This window comes from Amphiura filiformis, chromosome 4 (genome assembly GCF_039555335.1).
Source record: "Amphiura filiformis chromosome 4, Afil_fr2py, whole genome shotgun sequence".
NCBI classification, from domain to species: domain Eukaryota; kingdom Metazoa; phylum Echinodermata; class Ophiuroidea; order Amphilepidida; family Amphiuridae; genus Amphiura; species Amphiura filiformis.
This window is the reverse complement of record NC_092631.1, coordinates 5,119,772-5,140,934: the sequence shown is the minus strand read 5'-3', so window position 1 is coordinate 5,140,934 and position 21,163 is coordinate 5,119,772. Positions and strand designations below refer to the sequence as shown.

Here is a 21,163-nt window from a genome sequence, read left to right as displayed (position 1 = left end):
CCAAATTTTTACGTATAGAATAGGCCCTAGTTTGAGGGATTTCTCTAATATAATATTGAAGTAAAATTGCTCCAATGTGAAGGGATGCTATAATGATAAATAGTATGAAATTCAAATAATGCATAGATTATTGACCTCTGTCATAGCAATTTCCTTTTTGTGCATACAAGCAGATGTTCAGCAGTGTAATTAAAATATAGGCTATATAGTATTAGTGGATTAAATATTCATTGCATAGGGTACATTTTATGCTCACCATGAGTATAGGTTTTAGATTATGCATACAAGATAAGATATCATGATCCTGTACAAGATGCATGCTCAGTTACTTAAAGCTCTAATGTACGATTTCCTTCAAATTTTAAATTTGTTATTCTATACTCAAAATGCTGAAATAATAGTAATAATTGTTGGGAAGGGTTTTTGTCCATTTTGAGCTGAAATAACAACGTAAAGTGAAAGAAACCCTACTGGTTATTTTGGCTGTTTAACATAGGAGGATAAAAAGTCATAATTCATGAATTATAACTTTATGTCAAACTTTGATCTCTTGACCTACATGCACAACTGCAAACACAATAAATTTGGCTGATTCCAACCTGTAATATCATTTCAATATTTAGTTATTATTGTCTTTTGTGGAAGAACTACTCTCGATTCTACTGGAATATAAATGCAGTTCACTAATTTTTTGGAATTCAAAAAATATTATCTTGTTATGCCAGATGAAACGGCTCAATCCAAAAATTGGCCACATATCAATTTGACTTTTATTACTAGTCACAACTAAAAGATTATGATTGAACGGTTTTATTTGAAAAAATGGCATTTCATTTTTTAATTCCAAAAAGAAAATAATACTGTATTACTGTAAAAGTGGAAATCTTCATGCTTCATTTATTTTTATGCTTTTTGCGTTCCAAGCTACTAATGCGAAAATAACAATTAGGCCAAAAAAAAGTTTGTCTCAAAGCTCACGAGTGGTTTGAAAACAAATGCGAAATGCGATTTTCTTGGTATTTTTATGATGAAAACTCAAAAAAATTTTTTTGAAATAAAAAAAATTCGCATTTTTTTTTCAAATCGCATGCGATTTTACAAATCTGCATGCAAGCTTTGAGACAAACATTTTGTTTTTTTTGCCTTATATTCCTTTTGTGTCAATGTAAGTTTTGAGACAAACCTTTTTTTTTTGCCTTATATTCCTTTTGTGTCAATGTAAGTAAACTTCGAAATCACAAATTAAGGGGAAACGGTTGATAATGGGCAAGCGCAAATAATTAATCACAGGAAAATGTCCACTTTAACAGTACTGGAATCAGAGTAGAGTGTCATCAGGGTTGTAGCTAGGATATAGGCCTATAGTTTTAGTGGTGGGCTGTATTTAATGAAAATCTTGCATTTTTGGCAATTTTGGACAAATTGGATCAAATTATTGACTAATCCAATAAAATTGTGCAATTTTGGCCTCTAAGTGGTGGGCTCCAGTGCTAAAATTGCAGCTGAGTGCTGGGCTCCAAAACTGAGTAGTGGGGTCTGCCACCCACCACCGCCTACTGCAGCTACATCCCTGAGTGCCATTTCGTTTGTATTGAAAGCCTGTTCTAATATGAACTTGTTGTGTTGCTCTCTCTTGCACACATATAATTCAATTACGTCATTATTTTCAATTTCAGCATGCCTATGAAGACTCAATGGATCTTATTGCCAAACTGCCCACAGTAGCAGCAATCATCTACCGTAACCTGTACCGTGGTGGCTCCAATGTCTGCCCTATCAATGTCGATTTGGATTGGTCAGCAAACTTCACAGCCATGTTGGGATATGAGGATAATATGTTCACTGAACTCATGAGGCTCTACCTTACAATTCACAGGTTGGTTTGTTTGTTTGTTTGTTGGCTCACAGTTGTCTACTGCTTAGTCAGGGAATGGGATGAGGGGGATAGGTACCTGCCCCCCCAAAAAATATATTAAAGAGAGAAAAAATGATATAAGGCCCCAAAAATTAGTTTCATTTTCGTAACCTGACCTCCCTAAATATACTACCGAATTCTGAGTATTTTTATTTATTTTGAAGAAAAAAGGTCATTTATTTAAGTTTATTATGGATCATATAATATTATATGTTCTAAAAGTGGGACAATGAAGTTTGTGACCAGTTGTAGTTAAAAAGAAGTTAAAAATAAAGAAAATTTGCATTTTAGGTGTCTAATGATACCCAGTGATCATGATGCCCAACATATGCCAGTTTTAAGCTTACCTACATACTATGGCAATTACTGCATTTTGGTCACTTTTACTTGAAAAAATATATGGGGGCATTTGTTAGAGGTGGGGCGTTTATTAGAAAGAATACGGTATGCAATATTTTTGTGCATTCTTTTGTAATGAATACTGTAGCTTATAAAAAAAATATTTAAAGATTGACTGATTTGATTATTTTGCATTCTGTTTGATTCGTAAACAGTGATCATGAAGGTGGTAATGTCAGTGCTCACACAACACATCTGGTAGGCAGTGCATTGTCAGATCCATACCTTAGTTTTGCTGCAGGTATGAATGGTCTCGCTGGACCACTGCATGGACTCGCTAATCAGGCAAGTATTATTAAATGGTAATGTCAGTGCTCACACAACACATCTGGTAGGCAGTGCGTTGTCAGATCCATACCTTAGTTTTGCTGCAGGAATGAATGGTCTCGCTGGACCACTGCATGGACTCGCTAATCAGGCAAGTATTATTAAATGGTAATGTCAGTGCTCACACAACACATCTGGTAGGCAGTGCATTGTCAGATCCATACCTTAGTTTTGCTGCAGGAATGAATGGTCTCGCTGGACCACTGCATGGACTCGCTAATCAGGCAAGTATTATTAAATGGTAATGTCAGTGCTCACACAACACATCTGGTAGGCAGTGCATTGTCAGATCCATACCTTAGTTTTGCTGCAGGTATGAATGGTCTCGCTGGACCACTGCATGGACTCGCTAATCAGGCAAGTATTATTAAATGGTAATGTCAGTGCTCACACAACACATCTGGTAGGCAGTGCATTGTCAGATCCATACCTTAGTTTTGCTGCAGGAATGAATGGTCTCGCTGGACCACTGCATGGACTCGCTAATCAGGCAAGTATTATTAAATGGTAATGTCAGTGCTCACACAACACATCTGGTAGGCAGTGCATTGTCAGATCCATACCTTAGTTTTGCTGCAGGTATGAATGGTCTCGCTGGACCACTGCATGGACTCGCTAATCAGGCAAGTATTATTAAATGGTAATGTCAGTGCTCACACAACACATCTGGTAGGCAGTGCATTGTCAGATCCATACCTTAGTTTTGCTGCAGGAATGAATGGTCTCGCTGGACCACTGCATGGACTCGCTAATCAGGCAAGTATTATTAAATGGTAATGTCAGTGCTCACACAACACATCTGGTAGGCAGTGCATTGTCAGATCCATACCTTAGTTTTGCTGCAGGAATGAATGGTCTCGCTGGACCACTGCATGGACTCGCTAATCAGGCAAGTATTATTAAATGGTAATGTCAGTGCTCACACAACACATCTGGTAGGCAGTGCATTGTCAGATCCATACCTTAGTTTTGCTGCAGGAATGAATGGTCTCGCTGGACCACTGCATGGACTCGCTAATCAGGCAAGTATTATTAAATGGTAATGTCAGTGCTCACACAACACATCTGGTAGGCAGTGCGTTGTCGGATCCATACCTTAGTTTTGCTGCAGGTATGAATGGTCTCGCTGGACCACTGCATGGACTCGCTAATCAGGCAAGTATTATTAAATGGTAATGTCAGTGCTCACACAACACATCTGGTAGGCAGTGCGTTGTCAGATCCATACCTTAGTTTTGCTGCAGGAATGAATGGTCTCGCTGGACCACTGCATGGACTCGCTAATCAGGCAAGTATTATTAAATGGTAATGTCAGTGCTCACACAACACATCTGGTAGGCAGTGCATTGTCAGATCCATACCTTAGTTTTGCTGCAGGAATGAATAGTCTCGCTGGACCACTGCATGGACTCGCTAATCAGGCAAGTATTATTAAATGGTAATGTCAGTGCTCACACAACACATCTGGTAGGCAGTGCATTGTCAGATCCATACCTTAGTTTTGCTGCAGGTATGAATGGTCTCGCTGGACCACTGCATGGACTCGCTAATCAGGCAAGTATTATTAAATGGTAATGTCAGTGCTCACACAACACATCTGGTAGGCAGTGCATTGTCAGATCCATACCTTAGTTTTGCTGCAGGAATGAATGGTCTCGCTGGACCACTGCATGGACTCGCTAATCAGGCAAGTATTATTAAATGGTAATGTCAGTGCTCACACAACACATCTGGTAGGCAGTGCATTGTCAGATCCATACCTTAGTTTTGCTGCAGGTATGAATGGTCTCGCTGGACCACTGCATGGACTCGCTAATCAGGCAAGTATTATTAAATGGTAATGTCAGTGCTCACACAACACATCTGGTAGGCAGTGCATTGTCAGATCCATACCTTAGTTTTGCTGCAGGAATGAATGGTCTCGCTGGACCACTGCATGGACTCGCTAATCAGGCAAGTATTATTAAATGGTAATGTCAGTGCTCACACAACACATCTGGTAGGCAGTGCATTGTCAGATCCATACCTTAGTTTTGCTGCAGGAATGAATGGTCTCGCTGGACCACTGCATGGACTCGCTAATCAGGCAAGTATTATTAAATGGTAATGTCAGTGCTCACACAACACATCTGGTAGGCAGTGCATTGTCAGATCCATACCTTAGTTTTGCTGCAGGAATGAATGGTCTCGCTGGACCACTGCATGGACTCGCTAATCAGGCAAGTATTATTAAATGGTAATGTCAGTGCTCACACAACACATCTGGTAGGCAGTGCATTGTCAGATCCATACCTTAGTTTTGCTGCAGGAATGAATGGTCTCGCTGGACCACTGCATGGACTCGCTAATCAGGCAAGTATTATTAAATGGTAATGTCAGTGCTCACACAACACATCTGGTAGGCAGTGCGTTGTCAGATCCATACCTTAGTTTTGCTGCAGGAATGAATGGTCTCGCTGGACCACTGCATGGACTCGCTAATCAGGCAAGTATTATTAAATGGTAATGTCAGTGCTCACACGACACATCTGGTAGGCAGTGCGTTGTCAGATCCATACCTTAGTTTTGCTGCAGGAATGAATGGTCTCGCTGGACCACTGCATGGACTCGCTAATCAGGCAAGTATTATTAAATGGTAATGTCAGTGCTCACACGACACATCTGGTAGGCAGTGCGTTGTCGGATCCATACCTTAGTTTTGCTGCAGGTATGAATGGTCTCGCTGGACCACTGCATGGACTCGCTAATCAGGCAAGTATTATTAAATGGTAATGTCAGTGCTCACACAACACATCTGGTAGGCAGTGCATTGTCAGATCCATACCTTAGTTTTGCTGCAGGAATGAATGGTCTCGCTGGACCACTGCATGGACTCGCTAATCAGGCAAGTATTATCAACAACTCTTCCTATACCTTTGTACAGAAGCCAAACATTGTTAATCCGTGATGACTCCACAGTCCAGTAGCGTATACCCGAACGCAAGGTTACGCATTAGGCGTAAAATTTGTCATGCTGGAACTTATAACGGAAATACTCCCTTTGTTGGAAGCAGCAGCTACTAAATCATTACCGCTTTGAGCTGAATGTATACTCCATCGCTGAATGACGAGCGATTGGCATTTGACCAATAATGTAGAGCGATTTTCCCAACACAACAAAATATGCTCGACCTCATTGGCTAAAAACCAATCGCTATCGCTCAGCGATCTAGTATATATTCAGCTTTATTCTTAAGTTTTATTGCTGATATCAACAGAGAAATCACCAATCTTCTTGTAAGGTTGAGTGGCAATGACAAACAGAAATTCCGAATGAAAGAATCATGTGAATTAGACAATCTGTAGCTTGTTTTCGTTGTTGAATGGGATTCAATCATGTTTCACCATTGTTCATCACCGATTAACAACTCGCGTCTGGCGCGTCTGCATGGTTTACTTCGCTCGTCGCAAAGTAAACCACACAGATGACGCGGACGCATCGTTGTTAAATGGTGATGAACAACTGTGAAACATGATTGAATCCCTAAATAGATTGTTATCTTGAGAAGAGAAGGTCCAGAGGCTTTATCCTCCAGAAAACACTTTACAATGTTTTATTTTCTGCTTAAGTCCCAAATGGAACAATGATTAGCATTGTAGATGATATTAATATTGTATTAAGACATAAACAAAATGCAAAAGTTATAAAAAGAAAAGACATTTAAAGCAATGTTGATATAAAAAAAAAAAAACCAGGTTTACTTGGGGTGATTTGAAGTGACCTCCATTTGAGATGAGTCTGGTATATGTTCTTAGCTATTATGTAAAATGAGACACATGTAGCAGCCGACAAATAGGCTTGACCATCATCAGTCTTTCGCATATCGCGGCCAAAACATATCATGATATCGCCATCTGACGATATTTTTATCAATATCAGAAGGTCACTGTTATACGGGTACAAAATGGCTCAGCAGCTGTGGCAAGCAGTGAAGCAAGTGTACAAATAAACAAATGCAAAACATACTTATTCAATCCACTGCCATCGTTGAAAACGGTTTCTTTATATCCGAAACGTTATTAAAACCAGTATGAATCCATTAACGTATTGCACACTTGCCATATTTGTAAGTGCAATCGGCAGTACTTACGACATTTCACCACAAACGCCGCCATTATTGTGCATGGTTTCCGTTATTATATAAATAATTGCATTGCACGATGGGTAATGAACATTAAGTCGGTCGTGGCCAGATGCTGGATGGGAGACCAATATCGCCTGTCACCAATTCTACATATCGTCATCGCGATAAAGATTTAATATCGCGATACATCGCAGGGCGCGATATCGCCCAACGCATCAATGCCCAACTGACAAGTGCATCGTTTTGATATGAATGTACACATATACAGATGAATTAACCACTTGATAATATATTGTGTGTTTTTGAATTGCAGGAAGTACTTATGTGGGTAACTAAATTACAAGAACAGTTGGGTGGTGAGGTGTCAAATGATCAATTGAAAGAATTTATCTGGAATACACTACAATCTGGACAGGTAAGAAAATGGTTTTAGTGGGTACAGACAACATTTAGAGCCAAATTTTTGGAAGGTCATTTTGGGGTCACCCAGGGTCACCAAGAGGTCATTGCAAGGTCATTTTGGGGTCATCAGGGTGGAGGCATCCCAGTCGAAAACCGTGACGTTTCTAGTTTTTTCTTATTTAACCTGGATTAATCATTCAGCATTCCTGGTAAGAATTCCGCGTTCAGCATTCCTGGTACGATTAATCATTCCTCACCCCTGGTCATTCAGCATTCAGACACTGTTCTCCAGTGAGTTTTAAGGCATGGTTTATGAAAAGACTTGCATGACCCTGATTGGAACTGACTGCGAGATCTTTGTTGTCCACTGCATCTGCCCCACAATTCAGATATTGCGATAGGAGAGCGAATAACTGCTATTTTTTGCCGCCTCTGGGATTGGATCTGAAGATACCTTGCACCAGAGTTGATCTCCAGAAAATAATCCAACAAAGCAAGAAACACACTGAACATAACATTTTGTTTTAAACCAATATTTTAAAATGGCAAAACCTACATTTAGCATAATACTCTGTCTAAAGGTCTGTTGCTTGACCTTGAATACAATGGAAAGTTGACAGTTTCTGTTATTTTTGCTCACATGCAGGTTGTACCTGGCTACGGTCATGCCGTACTACGTAAGACGGATCCACGTTACATGTGCCAGAGAGAGTTTGCGCTGAAACATCTGCCCACAGACCCCATGTTCAAGTTAGTAGCTCAGCTCTCACGATGTAGTACCCGATGTCTTGCTGGAGCATGGCAAAGCCAAGAACCCATGGCCCAATGTGGATGCACACAGCGGAGTGCTTTTACAAGTAAGTAACAACAGTGACCAAGTAAGATATTTGCATCTGGTTTGTGAAAAAGGTGTTGTACAAAATATGGTTTGAGGAAAAGTACAATTTCTTGACATGCAGATGAAGGAAGTTGTTTAATTATGCAACACCAGATGAATAATGTTTACTTCTTTCTAGAAAAAAAAACCATATTCTATGTTTTTAGATCTAGCTCAAATCGTTTGAAATTGTATAAGGTATCAAGTTTCGCTGTTGTAACATATATTAGAGGGAACAGGGACAAGAAAAGTAATCATGGCTGGGAATTGAACCCAGGACCTCGGGTTTGGAATACCTGCATTTTAAACCACTTGGCCACGGGTGCTTCCATATAAGTGGTCACTCAACCTTACTTCCTTCAAATGTTTCACTTCTCAAATTTCAAATGTAAACAATGCAGGCAAATCATGCATAACATGCAAGACTTGAGGATAACTCCCGCCACCTGAAGTGATCGAGTTTATAGGCTAGGGTCAGAATAAGAGTTGGGATTAAGAGATTAGGTTCAGGGTTAGGATTATGGTTGGAGCAGGCTACCACTTTTTAAAACTTGCTCCTGGTAGTATGTTGAGTAGTCTTCTTTCTGTTGGACAGTAATAGGATGGTCAGTTACATCTTGTATCATCAGTGACTTGAATATTAATATTAATCCATCTGCATTTATTTTTCATTCCAGCACTACGGCATGACAGAAATGAGCTACTACACCGTTCTCTTTGGAGTCTCAAGGGCATTGGGTGTCCTCGCCTCTCTCGTCTGGGACAGAGCTCTGGGTCTTCCTCTTGAACGACCCAAATCCATGAGCACCAAGGGTCTCAAGAAACTCGTAGGAGCATAGTTTGTGGGAATAATTCAGGTGTGTTGGGGGTTTACATATCAGCATCACGGCAACAAAACATTGAGTAGAACTCTATCCATGAAATGGAATAATTTATTGTTCATGGTACCACATGCTAGGATATCTTTCCCCTCTTTTTAATATGTTTAAAAAAATGAATATTCCAAACTCCCTTGAGAGGGGTTCTATTGCAAATGCTTTTTAGTTCAGCATTGGACTATTCCAGTTGAAATCCATACACCCCATATGGAAGACATGACCTCAATCTCCCACACAGGGAGTGTGAATTTCAAATGGAATTACCTGAATGGGTGATTCCATTTAAAACCTCAATCTCCCACACAGGGAGTGTGAATTTCAAGTGGAATTACCTGAATGGGTGATTCCATTCAAAATTTACACCCCTCTGTAGGAGATTAAGGTCATGTCTTCCATAAGGGGTGGATGGATTTCAACTTGAATAGCCCATTTATGCTTGCCTTCCAGCTATAAGGAGGACTTTCATAGTGTAGATATCTTAGCACAGGAGATTTATTAATGGAAATATATTGTTCAGATGAAAGTATGATATTTATATGGCAGTTTGAATTGGTAAGAGAAGGTATCTACCAGCCTCGCGTAAAAAAAAGTATTATTTTAAGTGATTTTCTTCTGATTTGCAAAAAACAGTGGTAATGATTTAGGCCTTCCAGATTGTATGGGAAAGTCGTCCATCACTCTGGTTTCATCTTACTTTCTTTCTGTCACATTGTATTGGGTATTTTTAGGGTTCCATCATTGTCCTTGAGAACTAGCTTACAAAATATTTGACAACCTGTTAATTGTTCAAAGGCTTATTTTTCCAAAAGTTTGAAAATCTGAATACAGTAATTTCCTCATTATATGAGCCTATATTTGGACTATGGAAACATCAGAATGACAACTTTTGAATAGCAACCTTCAGACTATAATTTGGTTCACTTCAAGTTTGGTAGTGACGTATGTGCGTGTTTTACTCGCCGCAGTATCGTATCGCGCGTAAAGTTTAACGTGCTGAGTGTGCACACACGCGTACAGAGGCGGTTTGTTGGCACGATTGTGGTGCAACCGCGAAAAACCATTGACGTCACTACCGAACTTGAAGTGAACCAAATTATAGGGTGGTGGGACCAATGGACGATACCCGCTAAGGATGAGGTTTGTTAGCTTGACATATTTGAAAAGGGTGTGGTTTGTTCAGCATAATAATCTCTCATACATGTATTCAAATAGAACAGAAAAAAAGACACAAACAAACCGGAAAGTAATAAAATTAATCATCTGGTGCTGATATGATTTGATCGTTAATAAGTTTAGTTTCAAATAGTTGTGTTATAATATGATGTATATCTTTATGATTTGTATATTATTGTTTCATTTGAAAGTGAAATCTAAAAACAAAAACATTTCCCTAATACCCAATTTGACCTCTATGCAAGTAGCATGCTTTTGAATCAATGGGAGGATGGGGTTAGAAATTTAGCAATATGCCTAATAAATGTAGAGCTTTGTATAATGGCATAAAGAATTTAGAAGGGGACATTATAATCAATATTTATAAAATGCGTACCCACCTACCGCAGAAAACAATATACGGGATAAAAGTATCTACACATGTACTTGATAATTCCCTCCAAGATATTTAGGAATTAATTTTCTAAATAATGCATTTTTCTCGTAAATTATTTTACTCAGCAATTTCTTTTTGTCCTTAAACAGAGGAGAATTACTGTAGTGTTGTTTATTTGAGTCACTGCATATATTCTGTGTGTAGTGGATTGGTTTTGTGTTATCTTTGAGGTAAGAGAATTCAAACTGAAGCATGGATGCGAGTCTTTCTAAAGTGGATTGGGGTTGGGGGAAAGTAATTTCTGAGCTGGTTACTTCTGGTTTAAGCCAAGGTGTAGGATATTATGATGATATTGTTCTATTCCAGTTAAATATGTACACCCTAAATGGAAGACATGACCTTAATCACCCTCCCACACAGGGCATGTGAATTTCAAATGGGGTTACCGGAATGAATGATTCCATTTAAAATTTACACCCCTGCGTGTGAAATTAAGGTCATGTCTTCCATATGAGGTATGGATTTCAACTGCAATAGCCCAATTTGAGCTTATGGTGGCAAGCACGATTGAACTGCCATGTATTCATTATGAAAATTATATACTTAGTTCTCTGGGTTGATAAGATGAACAAATTTTAATCTTTGCCCAGAGCAGCCAGCGCACATAAACGTTGAAAAAAACCAGTGCATCTGGGCGGATTCGAACCGACAACTTTCATATTACTAGCATGACGCTCTGCCAATTGAGCCACAGAGGCACACTGGAGAGCCACAGAGGCACACATTGAGCTAGAGAGGCACTCTTCTTCAGTGTGCCTCTGTGGCTCAATTGGCAGAGTGTCGTCGTGCTCTGATTATATGATTATGTACATATTGTGTGGGGCATCATGGAAATGGTGGAATAAAAACAGATTTATGAAAATGTTCTGGCCAATATAATGGGGTGATGAAGTTTGGGAATATACTCATAATAGCCATTTTATCTTAACTATTTTTTTCTTTGCTTTGTGTTATATCTTGCACTTACGGTGTCTGCAGAAATGATATGGCGGAGATTTTTACTGCTAGCTCAAGCTTAAAATTTAAGACATGATACGCCTAAGTTTTTAGAAAATAGGTAACTGGTTTGTGCAATATTACCAAAAAAAATGAAGATTGAGCCACTAAATTGTGCAAAAATATACACAGGAATCTTATTGGTATATTTTTTGTTTGCATTCTTAGGTGTTTTTTCTAGAAATTGTCTTGTCAAAATGTGACCTTAAAAATTCTCTTGTCAGATATTTGTTCTAGAAATTATCATTACATTCATTATCGTGCTTTAAATGAGCGTAATAAGGCTTGCAGGAAAGTCACAATTAGTAGACACTCAATTATTACTTGTCTGTTACCAGGAAGTAGTAGTAATACTGTAGTATAAAGGCCTTAAGTTCATAAGCAGCTGTACTTTTTTACCACCACATCAAAATTAAATAAATTGAAGCCTATTATGTGATGCGATCAAGCAAAATCAGTCGGAACTCGGAAATATTGATTTTGAGATATAGCCAAACAAAGGAATTAGTTCCTTTTGTTTTGCAAACTCTTTAATTACTCATATCTTTGGAACTGGGTGTTCAATTTAAATAGGGTTTTCTGCAAAATGCAGCTTTGTAAATGCTTTTTACTCTCATATAAGAAACTGAAAATTTATTATTTCTGAGTTCCGACTGATTTTAATTGATCGCATCACATAATGTAGTTGAAGAAGTGTCCAAGTGCAAAACTTAGTTCTTAAAGAGGAACCAACACATCTGGAAATGTAGCATGTTTAAGTCCATTTAATCCAGTAACATTATTTTTATGAGGAGAGATTAGTGACATTCACCCACAAGACACAGATTTTATTGCACCATATCCCACAATGCAAATTGATTCTGAGGTGACCTTCGAGAGCAGGTGGTGTAAACTTATATTTATGCAGAATATGTGTAAAGTCCTAGTGCATCATGCATGGGATATTATCTGAGTTTGAGATTTCTTGCTGTGTGGTAGGTATATTGCTACAACTTTACCACAGACATTCCTGACTTTCTTAAAGTTGGACTGGTCAACGTTTGTTCCTCTTTAAGAAAAAGATGTGGATCCGAGAGAACCTTCACTCTTGGTTTGAAACTCAAGGTATTAAGTTTTTGCATCTTTTTCATTTATACATAAAAGTATATTTGAAAACTTTAATATTAGCGACATATAGAAAATAAAATGGGTAAATATTAGACTATTCTCTTTACGGAACTATTTAAAGGCGACACTTCTTCGACTACATTCTTCATTTGCCTGTGTAAAAATGACCAAATTTGCTCAGTTTATTAAAAATATGCAAATTAATATAAAAAAATCCTGAATTGCAGATCTCTAATGCTTTATGTTTGAAGTTAAGTGCTTGATTCTTTTTGCATATAATACAAAACCTATATTTTTTCCCATTTTGAATCCCTTAAATTCCCATATTCTCCTGAGGCATAGCATTTTTTGAATAAAATATTGTACATACAGTTGATTGTAAATGTACATGACAAAAAATGTAAAATAAGAAAAAAAAAGAGATATATATGGTTGTTGTGTTGGCTGATGAACCTACTACATTGATGGAATTTGGTAATAAATTTTCTGAAATGAACATTTTGAAATGGGTGATTGTTATTTTTGTGTGTCAATAAGATTAGGAACTTCTATGCATGTGTGTGTATAGTGTAATGAGTTTGGCATACTGCTGAATATCGATCCGTCTCATTAAATGAATTCTCTTGAATTGGTGAACAGTTGATAAGTGATTTAAATCCTGAGGGCAGCATATCAATTATTTAACAGTGATTACACAGCCGTGACGTTAGTCACGGCTGTGTCTTTTTTCTTACAGGTTCTTCTTTCTTTCTTTCTTCTTTCTTCTGTCGACCATTAAATTTGCTCTAGCACATGCTTACATCGATTTTGACCTAACTTGGTCACAATGATCATTGACCGTGCCCCTACATGTCACATGAAACTCGTGGGGTCAAAGGTCACACAGGGGTCACAGAGGTCAAAAACATGATTTTAGCTCAAAATGCATCTTCTCCTACAAATTACGTAGGACAGTGACGCCACTTGCACACATGCATTATAATTACCCAGTGTCTATGTGGTGTACACAGATTTGGGGTCAAAGGTCATTAAGGGGTCACTTCCGCATAAAATGGAATACCTTCAAATTTTTTTATTAGCTAAGGAAAACATAGGACAGTAACGGTATGTTCACATATGAGTTGCAGTTACCCAATGTATATGTGGTATTTTTTTATTTGGGGTCAAAAGGTCATTAAGGGGTCACTTCCGGTATAAAACGAAATACCTTTAAAATGCATCTTCTCCCACAAATTACGTGGGACAGTGACACCACTTGCACACATGCATTGTTGTTACCCAGTGTCAATGTGGTGTACACAGATTTTGGGTCAAAGGTCATTAAGGGGTCACTTCCGGTATAAATTGAAATATCTTCAAAACATTTTATTAGCTAAGAAAACCACAGGAGAGTGATGGTATGTTCACACATGAATTGTGTTTACCCAATGTATATATGGTATTTTTTATTTGGGGTCAAAGGTCATTAAGGGGTCATTTCCGGTATAAAATGAAAAACCTTTAAAATGCATCTTCTCCCACAAATTACGTGGACAGTGATGCCACTTACACACATGCATTGTTGTTACCCAGTGTCTATGGGGTGTACACAGATTTGGGGTCAAAGGTCATTAAGGTGTCACTTCCGGTATAAATCGAAATATCTTCAAAAAATTTTATTAGCTAAGAAAAACATAGGAGAGTGATGGTATGTTCACACATGAATTGTGTTTACCCAATGTATATATGGTATTTTTTTATTTGGGGTCAAAGGTCATTAAGGGGTCATTTCCGGTATAAAACGAAATACTTTTAAAATGCACCTTCTCCCACAAATTACGTAGGGCAGTGATGCCACTTACACACATGCATTGTTATTACCCAGTGTCTATGGGGTGTACACAGATTTGGGGTCAAAGGTCATTAAGGGGTCACTTCCGGTCTGATACTGAAAAACCTTCAAAATGCCCCTTCTGCCATAAATAACATGGCAAAGTAATGCCACGTGCATCGCATACATTGACATTAGCCAATGTCTATGGGGTTTTCATATATTTTTGGGTCAACGGTCATTAAGGGGTCAAAACACGGCTGTGTTCGTGGTCTTAGACCACAGCTAAGTCTAGTTTAGCATTATAAGCGAAAGAGGGCGGCATATTTCAAGAGAATTTATGCATAACATGAATTTAACAGTGGCAAATCGATATTCAGCAGTCTGTCAAACTCAAGTGTGGGTGTTGCATAAACTAAAGAGATACCGACCAGTAGCCAACGAGGAAAGTCCCAGCATCACATTTTTGACTGCCAATCGTTTGATGAAGGTGAGAGACAAACACATTTTTAGTCTGTTGCGTAACACGGAAGCAGGCAACACTGGCATCATTTGTTAGACATGCACAATCAAAGAGCTTTTAAAAGAAATAGAGTCGCAATAGATTATATAATGCTTTGTTCGTTTGATGCCGATTAGAAGTTGCGACAGGCTATTCATAAAAGTGGTACCATTGTTTCGACCAAAGGGGTTCCGCCATTAAATCACTAAATCAAATGGAATTTAATTAATTTTTGATTATGATCAATTTTCATTTTTCAAGGTAGGAAGTGATTCTGTACATATTACAAGTTGAATTTTGTAAATATATTTAGAACTTTGTAAAATACAATATAGGCCTATATCTTAGTGCAACATAAATATTGATGTTAGGAAGCTCAATCTGAATTCTGCAATAGCAGCTCTATAGACATTTGACATTTCTGCATTCTATATTGTACATATCTGACATATATGACACCAGGCAGCTATTTCTGTAATAGCTGCCATAAAGACATTTGACATTTTCTGCATTCCATGTGTTTTGCACATCTAACAATAGGACATACAGCAGCTATTGCAGGTATATCCATCGATATAGTCAACATCCAAATTCTGCTGTGTATCATACTACATATTATGTTTTCTATAGCAAACAATAATCAGTATTAGCAAATGACAATAAGTTTTGGTCCAAAAGTATATAGTACTCAGACTACTCACTCAATATCATTTGTGGATCGTTTGTTAACACTGTGCAAACAAGCACGTGTAATCATAATCACTGCGAGTAAGCTTGCATACTTGTTGATAGGTTATTTTCTAATGAAACAAATTTGTAAAATGGTGGTAATGAATGACAATAATAACTTATATCTGTTTTACTGTAATTGTGTGATATTGTTGGGATTTGTGTTGGGCCTCGGTATTAAATTACCTCGGCCCAAAACAAACCCCTCCAGTTTCACGCAATGACCTCAAACCAGATAGCATGCAGTTATTATTGTTGAAATATGATTCTCTCTTTATGATATGATATAATATGATAGTAAGATGTAAAATATGATCTATGTAACGTATGCGGCCCATACACATTCAATTTTATTGGGCAATATCAAAGACCTTAGATACAAAATCTACCATTGTGCACTATTAATGATTGTGTGTACAATGTACAATGGTATATTTTCTATCTAGGGTCTTAAAAATATTGCCCAATAAAATTGAATGTGTATGGGCTGCATTATATGCCAAAATGATTTGATAAAATTAAGTTTTAAATCTTCATCTACATAAGATTTTGTATGAAAACCATGAGGTTTATATCGAAGGTTTATGTAGTGCAAGCTGGCCCCATCTGTAATAGCTGCCAGGTGTGATATGTGTACAATATATTATCAAATTATCGATATCTTGATTACGGGACGTTAATTTAGACATCTGAATACCCACATTATTTCTCAACATTCTGCCAATTGCTATCCCATTTGATTTTCACTCCAAATTGAAGCTAGTAATTGCAAAAAACGAGGTTTTTCCTCCATCAGTTCGTTCAAAATTTCAGCGCCGACATGCGTGTTTATTCTAAGAGCCATTGTGCGGACGCGATTGTAATCAAGTAATTGCATCCAATTATAGTTACTTATGCGCTTCGAGAATAAGCAATTGCGTAAGTTGATGTATGGCCGAGTGGATAAAGCATTGGACTGGGAATCTGTTATGAACTATTTTTGTGGGTTCGAATCCCTGTGTGGCTGAATTTTCTTTTTTTATTCTCTTTTCTCATTTTTACTTCCTTTCTTTCTACTTTTCTTTTTTCATTTCTTTTGTTTTAATTTCTTTCTTTCTTTCTTTCTTTTTTGTTCTTTTCTTTCTCTCTCTTTCTTTCTCTTTTTCACTATTTCTTTATCATTCTTTCTTGCTCCTTTCTTTTTAGTTTTATTTGATTGATTCGCTGACTGCAGTGAATTGTGATTGATTGTTTTTCACTTTATATAATTCAGAAATTTGTAGGCCTGCTAAGTCTGTCTTGTTGAATACTAAGTATTCTTCCCAAATTCGATTGACAAATAATTGCTTTTTGATTGTTGATGTTTATTGTTGTACCCTATTACATTGTAATCAGGGGAATAGCAGCATAGATTTATTTAATCAAAGATATCAAGGCTATAAATTCAAAATCAACATATTTTCCAGGGCGTAGCTTGACGAAGTGCCCCCAATCAATTTTAAAATTTATAAAATCCTTATGAAAATATTGCAAAACGGCTTGTGCCCCCGGCATCCAACCCGCATGCCGCCCTCATGACACCCCCCTCCCCAATCATGAGCTCCGGGCACGAGCTGAGCCAAGTTTCATAGCCTTTTCATCCCGCTTTTCATGTCTTGACCGTGGTTCGATATTCTATTGTAAGTAGGCCTCACGTCCCGCACGCTTGTTCATTTTCTGCATGGCTGTTTCTGTTATGAACTTACGCCCTCTGAAATCCAGCGCATGAAAAACTCTCGGCTAACCTTAAAGGAGTATTTCGTGATCCTAGCATCCTCTTTTTATGACATTTTTCAGTACATGCATATCCACGAAAAAACCATATTCCCAAAATTTCAGTTGATTCCGATTTTGCGTTTGCGAGTTATGCATGATTATGTGTATTACACGGCTCCATAGACAATACGTTGTAATTTCGTTCTGGTGCACCAGAACTAAATTAAAATTTTATGATATCTTTGCTAAACGAATTAATCTGCAAGAAATATTTTGTACATAAACATTATGTAGCCAGAGTATTCCAGTGATATAAAAATCTCAACTTTTTTTGAGAAAAGTGGGGGATGAGACTGTGGATCACGAAGTGCCCCTTTAAAATTGGGTTAAATTTCCCGATGGTGCTCCTGTAGAAAGGAGGGATTTACAGCTACACTAATGGCGACGCCCATGGAAAATAAATAACATCAAATATCATTTTCGTGGTAAATACATCAAAATTACACACATACGTGCATCATCAAGCAAGAATCTGGTGAAATTCTACCATAATTAGGCAATGGAATGGATGGAAGTGTGAGTTATAATACTTTAATAGGTTTTGTCCATGCAATTTACCGATCGTCCATGATGAAAGTTGGCGATAGTACGACTTACGCTATTGCTAGTCATGCTAGTTGAAGCTGCCGACTCAACCTTATCCAGATCCAGAAGACTGACTGACTGATGCCAGTTTTAAGCTTACTTACTCACACGATATAGCATGGAAAAAAATTGGAGGGGGGGGCGTTTATTACAAACAATACGGGCTAATTACTGGTAACTGCTACCTTATCTGAGCACTGTTTTAAAAACATTTGTCCAATATTTGAAATATTTGTTTTGAATTTCAATCAGAATGGGCTATTTCAGTTGAAATCCATACACTCTATGGATGACATGACCTTAATCTTTCATACAGGGAGTGTGAGTTTCAAATGGGGTTAACTGAATGGGTGAGTCCAATTGAAATCTACAGGGCTGGATTTACCAGGCCAGATGGGCCCGGGTCCAGGGCACCCAAAATTTGGGGGCCCCCAAATTGCCCTGTGCATGTTCCTTTTTAGCCCCAAAACACCATATTTTGGACCAAAATATAGTAAAATAGCAAACTTTTGCGCGCTTCGAGTGCACTGGCCTTTATATTGGAAAATTCATCTCATTTTGGACTAAAATTGTCTGAAATTGAATTTTTTTCACGCGCTTTGTGCGCAATGTTCTGTCCAAATTTTAGCCTGGCCCAGGGCCTCCAAAAGGTAAATCCGGCCCTGGAAATCTACACCCCTGACCTGTGTGGGAGATAAAGGTCGTGTCTTCCATAGGGGGTGTATGCAGTGGGGGGCATGAGGGGGAAAATCCCCCCAGTCAGAACTTTTGCCCCCCTGTTTCCCCCAGTAAAAACCCAAAAATGTGAACATTTCCGCTTTTTGTGGTATTTTTGTGCAAAATTTGTTGATTTTGCCCACCCTGAAATTTACTTTGCCCCCCCTCGAACAAAATTCCTGGTGCCGCCACTGGGTGTATGGATTTCAACTGGAATAGCAGTTCTTTCAACTGTAATATGCCTTATGTTGTTACTGTAATGTGGACATCTGTATGCTGTGAATTTATTTGTCCCTCCTAGGCTTAACTTGTGGCAAATAAAAACTGGGTGAAGTATGTGTAAAATTAAGGGGGTACTACACCCCTGCCCAAATTTGTGCCTATTTTTTCAAAAATTATAGCGCATTGGTGACAAGTAAGATATGTATATTATAGGGGCAAGGACTACAACTACTGCACTGGAAATTTTATTTCAGCACAGACAACAGTTGTGGGGTTACAGTCAAAAATGAGGGAAAACCAGTATTTAATCAATAAATCAATAACTACTTGCCTTGAGTTGCTAAATTTTCAGAGCAGTAGTTGTAGTCCTTGCCTCTATAATTATTATCTTACTTGTATCAAATGCGCTATAATTTTTTAGAAAAATGCAAAAATAGGCACCAAATTAGCCAGGGGTGTAGTACCCCCTTAAATTAAACAAAATTCTAAAAAAAATGGTGACACAAGTGTGAATGTGATATGATATGTAGCGTGAAAAATTTATTGTTGAAAATTACCCCGGCCCTTTTATTCTGTTTAGATGGTAATAATAATTATGTTAATTTCTATCATTTATATTTGGTAACAAGTGGAGGCAAACTGGCAGTGTTCGAAATAAGTACTTATCCTCTTGTCCTCTTGTCCAAAAATCACTGGGGACAACCATATTGAGCTATACTTATCCCCTGGACAATCACTATATTTTACCTCCAAAAGTATATGACACATTATGGGGACAACCAAAATGTATTGAGGACAAGCAGAATTTATGCTTTCGTTATCCTCGGGATAACCTCCAGATTTTCCTTATTTCGGACACTGCAAACTGGTAAATAAAAAGTAAACAATAAATTACAAATTTTATTTTGATGTCTTTTATTCTAGTTGTGGAACGGACCAAGACATTAATGATGTATTGTATATAACACATTATGGCTTTGATGTCTTGGGAGTAAATGAGTGCAGATGGACAGGGCATAAGTTTTTTCCTTGATATCTACTGAAAAATGTCATAAAAAGAGGATGCTGAGACATAAAAGCCATAATGTGTGATTTGCTCCACAGCGATGCACTCGGTGTTTGTAGAATTTCTACTTTTTGCATGATTGTAATACACATGAAGTGCTCTAATTAGAGTAAAATTTATGTTTTTATATTAGATCTCTGGTTTTATTCCTTTACTATAGATGGACAATGAAATATACCTTTAATCTCTAAATATAATATGACATGTATGATATGACATAATGAATAGATGATGTGATATCAAACCAAGTCTAAGCAAATGTTTTAATATAACATGATCTGATATGATATAATGATATGACATACAACGAAAAAAAAAACTGCATTTTGCCACACTTCTTTGAGGTTTAAGATAAAAACAAATGTCAGCATTGTATTGCATCAGATTATAAATAATCCCTGTGGCTATAATAAGGTGAATGTGTCAGAATTAGCTTTTCTTGGAATGGGAATTTCCAGTTTTACTACTTTCGTATAAAAGAGAGAAGCAAGAGTTTCTTGTGGCAGATTTTATCAAGAAAGTTGTAGGCTTTCTAATGTGTTTATAGGCAATGTGCCTTCAAAGAGAGGTACCTGTAAGCCAGTCAGTTTGCATAGTCAACCTTTTAAAACAATTTGAGAACTAAGAAAATGTGTATTGAGTGCCTTAGTCATTACGACTCGTAACAATACAATGATGCAAAATCAGAGTTCTGAATTTGGTTACACCCTGAAAGAATCTGTGTTGCGTGCACATACAATACAGGCCTAATACAACATACTGTAACCATTTCAAAACATCAAACACTAATGTGCAACACAAATAAATCTTAGGCCTACAAGTTCTGATAGGTTGCCAGTTTGTAACAAAACATGATTCAAATCTTTTTTGTGACCTTTCACTTCAAATATCACTGGGGCGATCAGTAACTTGTTTGCTGATAAGAAAACAGGATTCAAACTTTTCTATGACCTTTAACTTGTTTGCTGATCAGATAGGCCTATGTATATGTTTAGTATTTTTGTACAGTACCGTACAAATATGTGATGAAAATAATTATGTGCAAAACAAATAAATTATCATAACTGGTTTTATATCTAAAAAATTTGTGATATCAGGCGACCA

General features: G+C 37.6%; 1 protein-coding gene across 1 annotated transcript in view; it reads left to right on the top strand.

Moving 5' to 3' along the window:
* Window positions 1-12,245, top strand: part of LOC140150495 (citrate synthase, mitochondrial-like) — a 32,458-nt gene extending 20,213 nt beyond the window's left edge. The window contains 6 exon segments of the mRNA XM_072172517.1: window positions 1,677-1,876; window positions 2,470-2,599; window positions 7,079-7,180; window positions 7,814-7,933; window positions 7,935-8,024; window positions 8,722-12,245. Of these exon segments, the coding sequence (XP_072028618.1) occupies window positions 1,677-1,876; window positions 2,470-2,599; window positions 7,079-7,180; window positions 7,814-7,933; window positions 7,935-8,024; window positions 8,722-8,883 (804 nt within the window). The 3' untranslated portion in view covers window positions 8,884-12,245.
* Window positions 12,246-21,163: the final 8,918 nt, after the last annotated feature.